We start from the raw sequence: 16,333 nt of genomic DNA, 5'->3' as shown, positions 1-16,333 counted from the left end.
ATTATTGATGTTATTGTAACTGATTTAATGCTTTCCACTGTCTGTAAATGTTTCAAATCAGTTATTTCAGTGTTTTAAAATGAAGCTAGTCCCTACATGCTGCTCAGAGAAGTTGAGGATGTGTTTACCTGTTGCTATGGTGATGTCATGGCGATGGCAGCAGGGCAGTGATATCTAAAAGCATTAAACAACAAGAAGCAGTACGTTAAAACAGCACAAAGCACAGCTCCACCTTGTATAATGTTCTTATACCTTGACTACAAACTGAAATGTGTCATTTGTGAATGTGAAAACCCTATTCTCCGTCTGTAAATGTCCAAAATATCAAAATATCAGTTATTTCATTGTTTTAAATGATACTAGTTTCTGTTTACTCGTTGCTATGGTGATGTTATGATATGTTATGTGATTTGGCATACTCACATTTTAGTCTCTTACATTTACATTGAAATCCCACAGACCTAAAGATGAGTGACCACATATATGACAAGCTACGGCGCTTAAATGTTTTTTGTGACGCTGTACTCTACGTTGGGAGTGAAAAGTTTCCAGTTCACAAAATCCTCCTCTGCAGCTCCAGCAGGTACTTCAGGTAAGTTACAGTAAACCAACTTTCCACATTCAGGATTCACAAGGATTAATGGTTATTTTAGACAAGCTTTACAGACTGAAAGTTACATTGATTTACCATTACTCCATAAATGTTCAAGACAATGTAGCAGCATCATTGTTGTGAAATCGAATAGTATATTTGGTCAATTCAGGAGAAGGTAACTTCACATACATTACATACACCAATCAGACATAACATTGTGACCTGGTGGTTCACAGTTTTGACTCCACTAAGGGCTGCAGTCACTGAGAAGCTGTTATTTGACCATGGTCGATGCACTCCCAATACAGTGAAGCACAGAAGGCAGCTTTGGGTAGAAAGAAGAGCTCTGAATACAATGACAACATGTTTTTAAACACAAGTTTTTGTTTGTTTTTAGAGACATGTTTGAAATCCAGAGTGCTCCTGATGACAGAGACTTCCCAGTTGCTGAAATCTCTCCTAAAATCATGTCCCTGGTGCTTGAATGGATTTACACTGAATCCATCACCTTGAGCAGAGAGACCATCCTGGATCTACTGCTGGCTGCCCACATGCTGCAGTTGGAAGAACTGATTGAAATCGGCTTCCAATTCCTGGAGAACAACTTGTGCCCTGAAAACTGCATTGGCCTCTGGAAGATCTCTAATGTTGCATTGACCAAAATAAGGGACTTGGCTCGGCGGTTCATCCTGAGTCACTTCGAGGAGGTGGTGCACTGTGATGAGTTCCAGCAGCTGACAGCGCAGGAACTGATCAGTCTCATTGAGGAAGATGAACTCATTGTGAAAAATGAGACAGCTGTGTACCAAGCCATTTTGCACTGGACCAACCACGACCTCCAGCAACGCAGAGCAGAGTTTTCGCGTCTCTTGACAAAGGTGTGTTACCAATGTACACTTAAGAATCTGAAATATGTTTCATATCTGCATAGTGGGTTTATCAGTTCTCTTTCTGAGGCCAGTTCACATAAAACATTTGACTGATGTTGGGTATGTAACTGTACAGTGACCTACATTATGTTCTTTAACATCTTTCAGGTTCGATTGCCTGAGCTCTCACCTCACTTTGTGGAGCATAATGTTCTCAACAATGCTCTGGTGACGGATGACATCGAATGCATTTCTGCAATATCCAAATCAATGGTAGCTGCCTATGAAGTCTCTGTTTATAGGGGTTCCCGACACCATCTAGTCCGTCCTCGAATTCCTGGTGAGATCCTATTGGCTATTGGAGGCTGGAGCTGTGGTGATCCAATCAATCAAATTGAGGCATATGACTATAAGGCCGATCGCTGGTTTGAGGTCACAAACCACGAGGAGAGGCCCAGGGCTTACCATGGCTCTGTGTTCTTCAAAGGGTCGGTATATTGCGTGGGAGGGTTTGACAAAAGGGAACATTTCAACTCTGTGCGACGCTTGGACCTGGGCACACGCACTTGGCACGAAATGCCCTGCATGTACTACAAGCGCTGCTACGTGAGTGTGACTGTGTTGAATGACTGTATCTATGCTATGGGTGGATACAATGGGAAAACACGACTCAACACTGCTGAAGTCTATGACCCCAAGAGCAGGCAGTGGTCTCTGATCGCACCTATGATCGAGCAGAGGAGCGACGCCAAATGTACCACATTCAACGGCAAAGTAGGTGAAGAGAAAATGTAACAAAAATGCATTTCATATAAGTTCTATACATAGTAGGAAGTTGTTCATTCATCAGATCTTTGTATTGTGCAGATCTATATTTGTGGTGGCTTCAATGGCACTGCTGTCCTACAGACAGTTGAATGCTACTGTGCAGAAACCAACCAGTGGTCACTTATTGCTCCCATGACCACCCGCCGTACTGGTGTCGGTGTCATTGCCCACGCTAACCTCATCTACGCAGTACGTACTGTCCAACTGGATTCAATGCAGACCTATATTTTCTGTATATAGTAGGTTCACTGGGTACACACAAAACAGAGTCTTTTAAACCAAAGCCCAATTCCATCCAGAAGTCATTTTCAATTTGATGGTACTGGTATAAGACACTGGGGTATTTATTCCACTGAGTGAAATAAGTTATGCCCTAAATGGAGGAGTTTTAAAGTGAGACTGCTCTGCCTTTGTTTACAAACATGCCTCTTTATGGTTATTCTCTTATTGTGAACGTGCTGCCTGTTGTTTACACTCTTAAATACATGATTCACATTTGAGTCAAAAGTCAGAACATATCAATTTCCAAAACAATATCAAGATGGCTTCTTCCTGTGCGCTGGATCACTAAAGGACCAATGACAGATTACACATTCTAGTAGGTTCACTATTTCATACAGTATATTTGCATTATGGGCAAGGAGCACTCTAGCCAGAGGTGGGGACCTGCAAGTTGTGACTTGGACTCGAGTCAGACTTGAGTCACTATTTTTAGGACTTGACTTGACAAAATGGAGTAAGACTTGGGACTCGACTTGGGACTTGAGTCAGACTTGAGGCCTGTGACTTGAGAAAACTTGAGAAGCACTTTTAAATCTGAATTCTTTCTATTCTGACTGCAAAGATTCACACTAAGATCTTGTCAAGACATTTAAGTACAATTTATCTTAAAATTCATATACATTGCAAAAATCCAACCTATATTTGGTACTTTGACTTAAAGACTAAATGATTCAAGCAGATGACTTGGACTTGACTCGGACTTATAGGCCATTGACTTGAGATTCGCCTTGGACTTGCCTTGACTTTGACTTGAGGTCAAAGACTTGAGACTTACTTGAAACTTGTAAAACAATGACTTGGTCCCACCTTTTACTCTAGCATTTACCTATGAATTAGAAACATTTTTCATTACAATACAGATAACTTGAGAACCACTTCACTATAGTCTCCCCTCACTCCTGTAGGTTGGCGGCTATGATGGAAATATGTGCCTCAGTAGTGTTGAGGCCTACAACCCCAGCACAGACTCCTGGCAGCAGGTGGCCTCCATTGCACTCGCTCGCAGGAACTTTGGTATTGCGGTGCTGAATGATCGGATCTTCATTGTGGGGGGATATAACGGAACCACTACCAGCTACAGCGTGGAGTCCTATGATCACCTGGCGGACACCTGGAGCGAGGCCTGTGATGTGAAAACCCGCAGGAGCGCTCTGAGCTGCTGCGTCATCTCTGGTCTCCCCAACATGGCCGACTACACCGTCTGCCGCACATGGCTGTCCCAGGACGATCTACCACTGCTCGACACTGAGTCAGACGAAGAGGCCATGTAAACTGCCATGCTAAACCAGTCTTGGGATAAATCTCTAATAAATGATACAAGCATCCATGTTTTAAGTTATTAGTAAATAAGTAATAGATATACCAATGTTTTATAAACCAGGGGTGAACACCTGAATCCCTGAAACTGTGTATAGTACAGAAATTCAAGAGGGTATGAAGGTGTTTTTAACTGTAAGCTACAGGAAAAAGTAGCAAACCAAAAATTTTATTCTGTCAACTAGACAAAAATATCAGAGTGAAGATGTTTCGTTACTCACCCAAGCAGCTTCTTCAATTGTGGTCAGGTTGCATGTGGCTGTGGGAGGGAAATGAATCACTTTTCATCAAAGCTCCTTTAGAAAAATCCTGCACACTTTCTTACCTGCAAAATATGGATTTAATAAGGAAATGATAATTATGACTTCTTAGCATTTCATAATTCCTCAGTAGAAAAACATGATTTATTATTATTAAGACGTTAGTTTGAGTTCTCTGCTGCTTCATGACTTTGTGCACGTGTAGGACTGGACGATGGTCTCTCTCCTTCAGCTGCATTTGGACAAACGCGGATTATTGCAGAGAAGAAAAGCTTGAATGACTTCAGTCTGTCCTCTGTCGGCTGCTCTCCTAATCTCTCTCTCCTCTCTATCCTCTGTTTTGTCTTTCACTCTATCTCTCTGACAAGGATTTTGGACAAAGTCACCTTCAATAGTATTTTAAATAGATTTTTAAATTAATATGTCATGTTCATTGATTTAAATATATGCACTATTTTTGTTGAACATTGCTTGTTTTAGATTATTAATGTGCAGACAAGTTTACTGTCAAAAAGATATTTGAATAAGTATTGTTGCTCTGTGCACAGTACACAGTACGCAGTGTACTTTCTGTACTACTGGGTGAGTTCTTTTCTTAGAAAGTAGAGCTTTTATTTTTTCAGCGATTCTGACTGAATAATTAGGATGCCAGTTAACATATCTATCTATCACAGCAAGTTCAAGGCTCGATCCCTGGGTCGCCCAGGTCTTTCTGTGTGGAGTTTGCATGTTTCTCTCCGTGTCTGGATGGCTTTTCTCCGGGTGCTCCGGTTTCCCCCATCAACCCAAAACATGCTACACAGGTCTCCAGGAAGAACAGCTGATAGCTATAACGTTCAATCAATGAACCTGAATTTCTAATTGATCCTCTTATTGGGGTATTAATACCATCTGCAAGTTTTGTCTATTTTCATTTAAAGGCACACTGCGCAACTTTTCAGGTGGAGGGACCGCTACCTAGTGCCTTCGCTCAGTTTCATTACTCTCCAGCGAGAAGGTCAGGAATCAGAATACACTAGACCAGGGGTGCTCAATACGTCGATCGCGATCTACCAGTCGATCGCCAAGGTCGTGTGGGTAGATCGCCGTGTCTCGTCTCAGACTCGCGTTTGGTCTTGGTCTTGTCTCTCACTTGAGGTCTGACACTCAACAAGTGCGATCATATTTCATTACGGCCGCTGCTGTTGGCAATAAACTTGCAGCGGGGTGCAGGAGCGTGTGGGGCGTCTCAGTGCAGCCTGTGCGCTCAGTGCAGCCTGCGGAGACTCTACGGCACATCACAAATACACATGCTCCCTGTGCATGGCTCGTCTGCAACAGCGTGTGCCATCGTGTACCAGCGTGCATCACAGGGCAGGTTAAACTTCCTAAACATCCTACCTGTCCATGTGCCTCACGTCAGCACGCCGCCCCCCGCCTTTTCACGCTCTCGCTCCTTCCTGCGTACAGCGAAAACAAGCCCCTTCCACATTGCTTTGCTGGGAATGTTCCATGACAAAGCATGGAACATTAAACATATCCGTCCAGCATGTATTCATTACAGGAGTTTCTATTTCTCAAAAATACATGAACTCCTTCTGTGAATAGAGGCAACTCTCCACAGATCTGACGTGTAGAGTAGTGCTGTAACCTGCTTGTCTCTGATACTGAACTTTGAGATGTATGAACAGCAAATACACATTGATTGATAATTGACTGATACTCTGTAACTTAAATGTGCTTTCTTGAGTCCTGAGAAAGCAGTAAGGACCTCCCACAAACTCCCTCTCTACCTCAAACACACATTAGGGACGTTGGTCTGACATGCACAAAGCCCTGAGCTTCTGAAAAAAATATTAGCTAAAGTTGCTCTGCGTATGTTGGTCGCCATCCTAAAAGCCTCGCTCTATACAACTTTAATGGGACTTTGCAACAGGGTACGCACTCAAAGTCTCCAAGCCATGTCTTTTTTCTTGTTTGTATGTCTAACCTTTACTTTTTTTATATATATATTGTTAATCTTTTGCCATCGGCTAGTGCAAAAATACAGTTTCAATCTGATTTTAAAAAAAATGTAATTGGTATACTTATTGTTTTGTTTGCAAACTGACAAATGACAAGAAATGATCCCTTTTAGTTGCTGGCGTTGGGGGTCTTCTTAACTGTATGCATGTGGTTATATTGTGTTATTGTAGTGTATGGGAGATAGTGGAAAACCTGAGTACACTGCCGTAGGGGTTTTTTGCTGTGTTGCAATAAAAGACACATTAGAGAAAGAGCAAGATTACAGAAGAAAAATCATAAAGGCTGCTATATTTTTTATTTTTTTACTCTAGCAGGAAAACAATAAATCTGTGTGGGTGTGAGAAGCAACAGAAGAGGAGTTCACATGAAACATTGGACTCAAGATTCAGGAGATGCGATCCTGGTCTGAGAAACAGCTCAGAGGAAGTCTGCATTGACTGCATTCAGAAGAGGAGTAATGTAGAGGAGCACTCAGGCTCCTGTAAAAGATGATGTGATGTGATCAGAGGGGGAGAGAGGGAGAGAAAGAGAGGGAGGGAAACAGAAAGAGAAGAAGGGAGAAAGAGGGAGTGAGAGGGAGAAAGGGACAGAGAGAGGGAGGGAGGCTGAGAGAGAGGGAGGGAGAGAAACAGAAAGAGAAGGGGGGAGAAAGGGACAGAGAGAGGGAGGGAGACGGCGAGAGAGAGGAAGGAAGGAGGCAGGGGGAAGAAGTGAGAGGGACGGAGATGGAGAGAGAGAGGGAGGGAGAGAAAGAAGAAGAAGAGAGAGGGAGGCAGAGGGGGGTATAAAGAGAGAATACTAAACGAATAGACATAGAAGATAAAACTAATATCAAATTCCCACAGATATTCAAATTAATTTTTGTGTATCATTAATGACGACCTAAATCTGCATGTTCTAATTTTCTGAACCTTTTGTAAACTAAACAAAAATATGGTAAATAAGAATTGTGTATAATTATAGTTGCATTTGGCGTCTGTCTGTTTTTTAAATGTTCTAAATGAAATCTCTGGTTTCTGAAATAAAGTTTGGTTGACTGATTGAATTTCATGACACTTTTTTTTTTTGTTTTTTTTTTTGAAGATGGAGCAACAATAATTCTTGTATCAATGTGCAACTTTATTGTAGTTTTATAATAAAAAGGATTGATGAGGAGAAAATGTAATGTCTATTTTTCCTGATTTCTGTTAGCAACCAATAAAAGCACTCCTCTTCAGAATGACAAAATAAAATAAATAAATAAATACACTAATACATAAATACATAAATACATAAAATAAAAATGAATAAATAAACAAATAAATACAATTAAAAAGTAATAAAAAAATAAAAATACGAATAGAAAAAAATTCAAACTAATAAAAATGACAAATAAATGTACATACAACAATCATTTTCTGTGCTGGCATGTAAAAAGTTCAGAGCACTTGATGTTTTGAGTCACTATAGAACCCAAATGATTCCAGGTCCCAGTCCGAAAAGCACAATAGTCGAATCCATTTCCTGCTGGTCCCAAACACCTGTCCCCTCCAGTGTGATCTGCAGTGCGTCTTACAGGTGACGAACAGACAACTGGCCTCAAATCGACGGATCCAATTTATAGCTAATCTCTCCCTCGCCTCTTACACACCGGGCGTACGACAGCTCGGCGTGACCTCCGCGCGACCTCTGCCTCCTCCCATCTCCTGTTTGTCAGTCACTCATGTTACTGTCCCAATGCAAAAAGAGGGGAGGTGGGGGTGTTGATTGGAAAAATATTACACAAGGCTCAGACAATTACAGAAGAGTGATGTTGGCCTTTGCTCTTTTGAGGCCCTAGATAAGTGGGTTATTTGTATTCGTTTTAAATGTTTCAAGTAAAGCTAAATTCTGAGTTTGTGTACCCTTATTTCTTCAAATGCAATGAAAGTCAGTGTGTGTCCTGTAGTTAGCTGACCTCCATCCTCCCATATCAAAACCAGTATAAAATAACACACACTTACAATAACAAAAACAATACGCTTACAATTTTGTGCAGTATTCATCAATCCCACTGGTGCTAAACTATTATTGTAGCCACACATGCCCTGGGGTAAACTGATGAACGCAAGACCAACAATCTCACACACTACATACATAGGCAGAGTGAGTGAAGTGTCTTGCCCAGGAACACAACAACAGTTTTCACTAGAGCCACTGCTGGCCCCCTATAGCACCTGGTATTCATGGTCAAAATGGTATAGCCAAATTTGAATCCATCTACACTTTTTCAGATTTATTTATGTGATTGGGACAGAGTATGTTAATGAACAAACATGATACAATATGAATGTAAACACACGAGATTGTAGCTTAAGGAAAATTTCCATCTGTTTTCCAAAGGGCTGGGGTCACAGGGGGGCAAAAAATAAAATATTGCACACTCCATTCATTGCACAGCTCCGATTATTGCACACTCCACTCATTACACAGTTCCACTAATTGCACAGCTCCCATTATTGCACAGTCCAAAATATTTCACAGTTCACTCATTGCACAATTCCCTTTATCTTGCAGTCAATCTGACCACACATTCAATACATGCAATTATGTGTCCAAAAAAGATCAATTAAAATCACACTGTAACTACATATGAGTACATGTTTGGTTTGACTGTAACCAATTTTTCATTTGAGCTTTCAAAGAGCTGTACGTAGGGCATTCTCTCAGTGTTAACGCAAAACTGTTCCACAGATTCCCACCTTGGACAGATAATACATTCTGACCAAAGGTGGTCCGTCTGTGGGGTATGACCAAACCACCCCTGGTGGTGACTCACGCGGTTCTGATCTATGTTGTTGTTTCCTTATCACCAACAGACCTGGAGTTGTGTTTTGTTTCATTCACACACATTTAACACACCAACCCTGCATATATTCGTATGCAGAATTCATTTCTCAAACAGAAAACTCTTTTTCATTTTGCGATGTTATGTGGTAATATAGAAAGTGCTCCACTGTGTTTTTAAACTCCACACACCTTCACTAGAATCATTTGGATAATTTCAGCCCTGGAATTGCCATTCTCTGCAGAACAAAAGTTAAAAGGAAGCTGATAAGTTGAAAACTCCCACGACTGAAATCACACGGTTAAGCAGAGTATTTTGAGCTTTGGAGATGTAGACAGACGTGTAAACCAGGATTACTCAAACATGTGTGAATGAAACAAAACACAAATCCAGGTATGTTTTTGAAGAGGCAGCAGCATTATAACATGGTTTAAAGAGTCAATTTTCTGTAATATAGGGCCTTTGTGAACATATTGTGCTCTACAGATAAAATTATCTCTGCTATTCACCAAACTTTCATGCATACAACATCACACAAAGCTATCTCTTGAATCAAACATGGAGTTTTCAGTTGACGTTGCTCTGAATTGTTTCGATCTCTTGTGTTTTGGAGCAGCAGCAGCACTGACTGGAGAATCCCCTCTACTCCCAGGAGCTCGGCGGACTCCCACCCAGGGACAGGCTGCTCTATTCAGGCCATGTGTGCTGCAGCCTCCCCTGACAGCTCGGGAGGTCAACCCACTGTCACTCACTCTTATGTGGAGAGAAAGACGGGTGCATATACAGGTGCAGAGATAAGTAGAGGAACAGGCAGGAGAAAGGGCACCGTCTGCAGGAAGATGAGAATCCAAATGAATCTCCCTCACCCAGCGGACTGACTGTCAGCCTGTGTGTGAGTGTATGTGTGTATATGTGTGTGCGTGTGTGTGTGTGTGGGTCCCACCTACTAATTGAAATGCGATGAGGTGTGAAACGCTCCTTAAAAGACCTATCACGGCGTCTCAGGCTAAATGTGTGTTTGGGGAGCGGCGTTCTTGTGTGAGCGTGTGCGTTGCATATCAAGTCTATTCAGAGACAATGAAGTGGGGACACAGACTTGTTTGCATGCGACATATTGGAAATCGAAGTCGCATATGAGGAGAAGTATACAAGACATGCATGTAGGCAGACTCAATTTGTCCAGCAGAGTGAATAGGCTGAAGATTTACTGATTTGACAGACCGGAGGAAGCCAGTCACACCTTGAGATTGGGTTGGTCCCTTGCTAGTAGATACCTGTGGCTGGTTAACCCTTGGTAACCTCCTGTAAACGGATGATTGTAAATGGGAGAAAGGTTCAAATAGGATCTGCTGCCTGTAAAGAAGGTTTTATCGTACTGAAGGTCACCTCGCATTGATTTGCACCATAAAAGTCAGAAAGCAGGCCTTTTGTGGAGTTAACCTGCTTTCTACGGATTCCCCCATTCAAAGTAAACCCACATAATGGCTATTGTTAGGTAGTTTTATTGTATTATTGTAAATGGGCTACTGCAATAGAATAATTTTGTGAAAAGGATTAAGAAAATATATTTAATCTTTTCTAATTTAATATGGCTTTTAGTTGAATGATGCAAAACTGTAACAAAAAATTTCAAGTGAGGAGCTGACAGATGCTGATGAGGATCAAAATAAACAATAAACAACTAGGTAAGGATGTAACAATAACTGAAATATTGTAATATCGTATCGTCAAAAGTCTCACAATAATATCGTGGGGCATCACAATATATCGAATCATGAGTTCCTTTGCTTAAATGCATGATTTTATGGTAGCAATAGCTGATAAACTCCAGGAACTACATATCCCATGATTCATTTCAGTACAGACAACATGAAGAAATATGTTTTTTACTTGAAATCATGGGATTATGACAGTAATGATTCACACCAAAATTTTGTCAGGGTATTTTAAAAGCAAAAAAGTGTCCTATCTACAATTATATTAGCCTTAACTTTAAAATATCACAATAACCATGAGATGCATATCGTGATAATATCGTACAGAGAGATTTGGATATCATTGCATCCCTACTAGGTATATTAAGGGAACATTCATAATTCTTTAAAGGTGCACTGTGTAACTTTTTTGTCATCTCCATGGAGATGTTGTTGCTTTGTCCAGAATGGTCCACAGTATTTAAACTTATCTATCTCAATGAAGACAAAAAAGTGACACCACCAAACCAAGTTACATATCAGACCTAAGGACAAATGATCCTGCTCTTGTTTTTCTAAGCAATAAAAACGCCTGTAATTGGATAAATGCAAGATAGATAATAGGGATGTTGTGATATCCAAATCTCTCAGTACAATATTAACACGGTATGCATCTCACGGTACAATATTTATTGCGATATTTTGTAGAGAGGACACTTTTTTGCTTTTAAAATACCTTGACAAGATTTTGGTGTGAATTATTACTGTCATAATCCCAAGAATTCAAGTAAAAACATATTTCTTCATGTCTGCACTGAAATGAATCATGGGATATGTAGTTTCCGATGTTGATAAGCTGTTGCTACTATAAAACCATGCATTTAAGCAAAGGAACTTGTGATTTGATATATTGTGACTGTCCACAATATTATTGTGAGATATTTCGGTTATTGTTACATCCCTAATAGATAATTTTAATGCTACTGTGGAACATTTCAGGCAAAGCAATAACATTTCCATGGAAAAAAATCAGATGACAGACGCTCCTCCAGAAAAGTTACACAATGCACCTTTAAATATAAAAATGTGTTGTATATGTCAAAAACAAAACACATTAAATAAACTCAAGGCTGGGCAACTTAGGTATATTCTGTCAGGCATTTTCCTTTAACTCAATAGAATTCACACTATTTCTAGCTGAACTGCATGGGGTACATTGATCTGTTTGTTGTGGACCTTGGGATTGACAGACCTGTTGGTGAAAGAAGACTGTATACTAGTAGTACTGCCTTGAAAAATCACTTAGGATAAGTTGATGTACTTTAAGCAATAGATTGAATGAATACAACAAGTATTTTTGATAGACTATTCTATTTAAAAAACAAACTGTGATTTTGCTTCTATAGACAAATAAAATCCTGACTTTGTCCCTTTGCTTTTCATCTCCACACACTATTTCTATAAATCTTTTATTATTTTCTTTCTTTTTTTCTTTCTTACATATGTAGTTTTTGAGCACTAATCACTATTTGAAAAGCAGCAGATGCCATTGTGTCCCAGAAGTGTGACTGAGCGGATTTGACTGCAGTTTCATATGTTTGTGCTTAAGTGAAGGAGATTCTATTTCGGAAGGAGATTTACCTAGAATCTCACAGCTGCAGGTGTTTGCATATTATAGAGGCCTGCTTCTCTTGTATTGGCCCTACACATAAGCCCTATACATTCTCTATCAGATTTGTGAACCGTGATATTGGCCTATAGCTTATATACATATTCAGCGCTCACACGGAGCACAGACACTGAAGTCACTTGGCCTCAAGGGCCCATTAAAATGATACCATCAGCATGAATACACTTATTCTAAATTTGATTCTTTTCTCTCAGGCCTAAACATGTCCAGGGGCACAAGGTGATATAGGAAAATGCTAAAAATATTTCAGTTTAATGACCAAACACTGTAATTATAGCACATTATTATCATAGGTGAAAACGGTTTCTTTTAGCTTCAGGGGTCACCAGGATATTACCAGCCACTACTATTTCAGTCATTTTACAAAGGTATGTCTGAAAGATTAGTCACTTTATTACTAAAACAAGGTTGGCAGTTCGATCCTCGCTATTGGCACTGTAGTTGCATCTTTGGGTAAAACACCTATCTCTCTTGAATAAATGATTCACATATACAGTATGATGGTTAAAGGGGAAAAACAGAAAGCAAGCTTACATCTGCCCCAAAGCTCTGGCTACACTTCACCACCACTAAGTATGATAAGGAGAGATTGAATGAACACAACTGTAAAACGATGATGATAATCAAAAACGTGATATAATGCATTATAAAACTAAAGGAGGTCTGAGCTATTTCTATGTATTTTAGACATTTTAAGATTCTATTAATAATAATCATTTGTATCATAAAGATTCATACAGTCTATAATATTTATAAAAAGCAGTCTATGATCGTCAGGGCAGAGCTCACAGTGTAGGTCTAAGTTTAACAGGCTTCTTACTTCATTAATGATTTAGGGTCAGAAAGCTACATGTGGACTCACTATAAACTATTAAAGGCTCCACCTGCTGTAGGTCACAAGGCCAGGCGCCATGGGAAACACAAATTACCATATTTAAATGCTACGGGGCGATAAATAATACAATCTTTTATTCTCTCTTTGAATACAGATCAAATGATTCAAGAAAAATTTAAAATTCTTTGATTTAAAGTGAGGTGGAAGTCTCAGAACTGTAAAAATGCATATAGACTGTACATCTATTTTTATTTGTAGAGATAACATTTTATAGCATTGGATGAACTACTTTTTCATTATCAAAAACTGAGATCCTTTATTAGTATTTGTTAAATCAATAAATGATTTAACAGCTACTTTCAATTTGCTGTACACTTTCCAAATGGTTACCGCATTGACAGACAGCAAAAAGTATGTAACCAATAAGACCAGGTCAAGTCTGCTTGGAAGTATGTTTATTTATTTATAACTTCAACTGGAAAGTATCAGAAATCTATATCAAGTGAATGAGTAAAATGAGTCTATGGCTGGCCAGTAAGTTCTTCTATTGTGACCTAATCATAGACTGCATATACTGTATAAATGGACATAGTTAACCCTCTAGCAGCTCCTTTGACTCTGTTTTCAACTGACTTCACATTGAAAAATTGTCGCCCTTCAGTGTACCTGCTGCAGTGAGCCTCGTCATTTTGGTCTTAAAATGTTGGTTCTACATGATCCTGGTGTTTTTATTTTGGTATTTTGTGCATAAATAAATTCCTAAAATAAAACTTGGCTTCAAATTTACTTATTAACCTCATGAGCTTCATTTGACTGAAACTAAACGCTATGGGTGACGTTACACTCCCTTAGTCCACTTCTTTATACTTAAAATTGCAAGAAAACTCACAGATTCTCTCTATATGTTGGACATACTTTAGCTTTGCCCCAAGATCATTTATCAAAGCAGCACATTGGTAAAACCTTCTCACAGATACTCACTGGCGTCCCACTAAAGTGCGCATTGACAGTTGGTTATAAAAGCCAGGAAGCCTTTTTTCAGCTCCACTGAATGTTAGAATTAGTATCATTAGCGAGCCAGGGGCTATGTAAGGAAATCAATAGTTTTAGTAGCAATAGGAGAAAATCAATCACCTTATAATAGAAGGTCATTTATCTTGAGAGGTAAAGCTACTGGCAGCCTTTAAACCAATCACGGTCAATGGAATGTTCAATGCGACCAATCACAATCCAAGTTTAGGCGTCATGGAATTCGTCTTTAAATATGAGTTATTGGAAAGTACTAATGCGTTTCCTCCTATGTTAGAGACAAGGGCCGTATAGGCAGGCCAGGCTAATGGGATGGGAGCTGAAGTATAGCAGCAGCAGCAGCAGCACTAAGAAAACATGCTGTACTGTGTAAAAAAAAGTATAGTAAATTAAGATGAATGGTGCCTAGAAACTCTGCAGTCTCCAGTGTTCACCTTACACTTTGAATGTATATAACATGATTAATTAACATGCAAAGAAACAAGCATGCACAATTTTCTATAGCTTATAACAGGGACTGCATCACTTTATACGGCCACAATTCAAATGCGTTTTATCATGTGTCTAGTTAGTGTATGTCTTATGTTTTATGCTTCCACAGCCCTAAGTCAGCGTTTAGTCATTATGGCAGGGTAAGGGTGATTTATCATAGGAGGGACTATGTCAGATTATCTTTATGATGCCGTGATTAGAGCTGACATAAAACTAACTGCATTGATTTACAGCCTGTCTGCGTCTCGTCTTAAAGGGGACGACACAGTGTTGAGTTAAAGGGATGAGCAGTCAGGGTTAGGCTGTTTAACGTTTCTGTCCAAAGTACAGCTGACTCAGTAGATGCACTTGTGACTGGGTAAGTGGACCAAATTTTCTCCACAATGAGACATAAATATCCTTTAGAGACAGAGGGCTGTTGGGGTAGGTTACAAGGGGAAAAAAACTCAGAGTAGAGTCGCTGCTCCTTAATCTGAGAACGTTCTAATTCTTCCTGCACTGCAAAAAAGCTTGGCTAAAATTTAAAATACAAACAATTAAATCTATCAGACAATGACTTAAAAGTAGTGAAATTATCTGTCCATGCAGCAAGATAATTTTACTTAACAAGTTATCTTAAAATAAACGACCTCTAGATTAGAATTAAGCAGTCTCTGGTTTAGTAAGTAGATAATAAATCTGAAAACAAGATGAATAACCTGATATAAGTTTTAAAGTCTTGGCCAGATCAGAGAAATTTGCAGTGTGAGAATCTGGCTCTATAATATGCAAATTATGCTTAATCATGGATATCAATCGATGACATTTTTGTAAATCATAATATCATAGACTGAATAAAGAAGTTGACCAAGGGAGTTTGACGTCACCCATAGTGTTTGACTCCAGTCAAATGAAGCTCATCATGCTGCCAGTTACACACAGTTATTTAAGACATAAACACTTAAATCTATCAGAAAATGTCTTAAAAGTAGAGAAATTATCATCTATCATCAGCTAGATAATTTTACTTGCAAATTATCTTAAAATAAACTACCTCTAGACTAGAATTAATCAGTCTCTTATGGTTTTAGATAAACAGACTTAAAACTAGTTTATGATTAGTGTTCATGGGCTGATAATAAGTTATCTGATGCCAAATTTGAGATAAAACGCTTTAAATTCTGCTAAATTCTTGATAAACATACTTGAAACAACTTTACAATTAGTATGAATGACTTGATAATAAATTCAAAGATGCAAAATTCTACATATAAGTACTTAAAATCAGTCTTACATGATAGTAGTTAGTCCATATACAACCAATTCAGAACTAGTAAGTAGATCATAAATCTGAAAACAAGATGAATAATCTGATATAAGTTTTAAAATCTTGGCCAAATCAGAGAAATTCACAGAGGAGGAGTAAATTTGGAGTAGAGTCAACTTGAGAAATAAAATCTACCAAAGGAATAAGTGTTTTACTTAATTAAGCAACACATTTTATTTATTATATGAAGTGTTAAGAGTTGTTATTTTTCTTATCTTAAGTGTAGCCAGATGTATTTTCATATTTTAAGAACAAAAAATCTTAGTTCATTGGCAGATAATTTTGCTTGTTGAGTGAAATTTACTCAAATCATGATAAAAATCTTA

The 16,333-nt window shown here is 38.9% G+C and overlaps 1 protein-coding gene across 1 annotated transcript; it reads left to right on the top strand.

Annotated features, from left to right (window-relative positions):
• The first annotated feature begins 439 nt into the window (after nt 1-439).
• Nucleotides 440-3,845, top strand: LOC110161146 (kelch-like protein 10). The gene is made up of 5 exons (XM_020925860.2): nt 440-592; nt 993-1,473; nt 1,633-2,238; nt 2,332-2,481; nt 3,480-3,845. Exons 1-5 carry the CDS (start codon nt 468-470, stop codon nt 3,843-3,845), a joined length of 1,728 nt encoding a protein of 575 aa, XP_020781519.2. The 5' UTR covers nt 440-467.
• The last annotated feature ends 12,488 nt before the right edge of the window (nt 3,846-16,333 follow it).

Source organism: Boleophthalmus pectinirostris, unplaced genomic scaffold (genome assembly GCF_026225935.1).
Source record: "Boleophthalmus pectinirostris isolate CB_2022bp ecotype Guang Dong unplaced genomic scaffold, ASM2622593v1 HiC_scaffold_21, whole genome shotgun sequence".
Taxonomy (NCBI): Eukaryota; Metazoa; Chordata; class Actinopteri; order Gobiiformes; family Gobiidae; genus Boleophthalmus; species Boleophthalmus pectinirostris.
The sequence above is the reverse complement of the archived record's forward strand: the minus strand, read 5'-3'. Positions and strand labels throughout refer to the sequence as shown.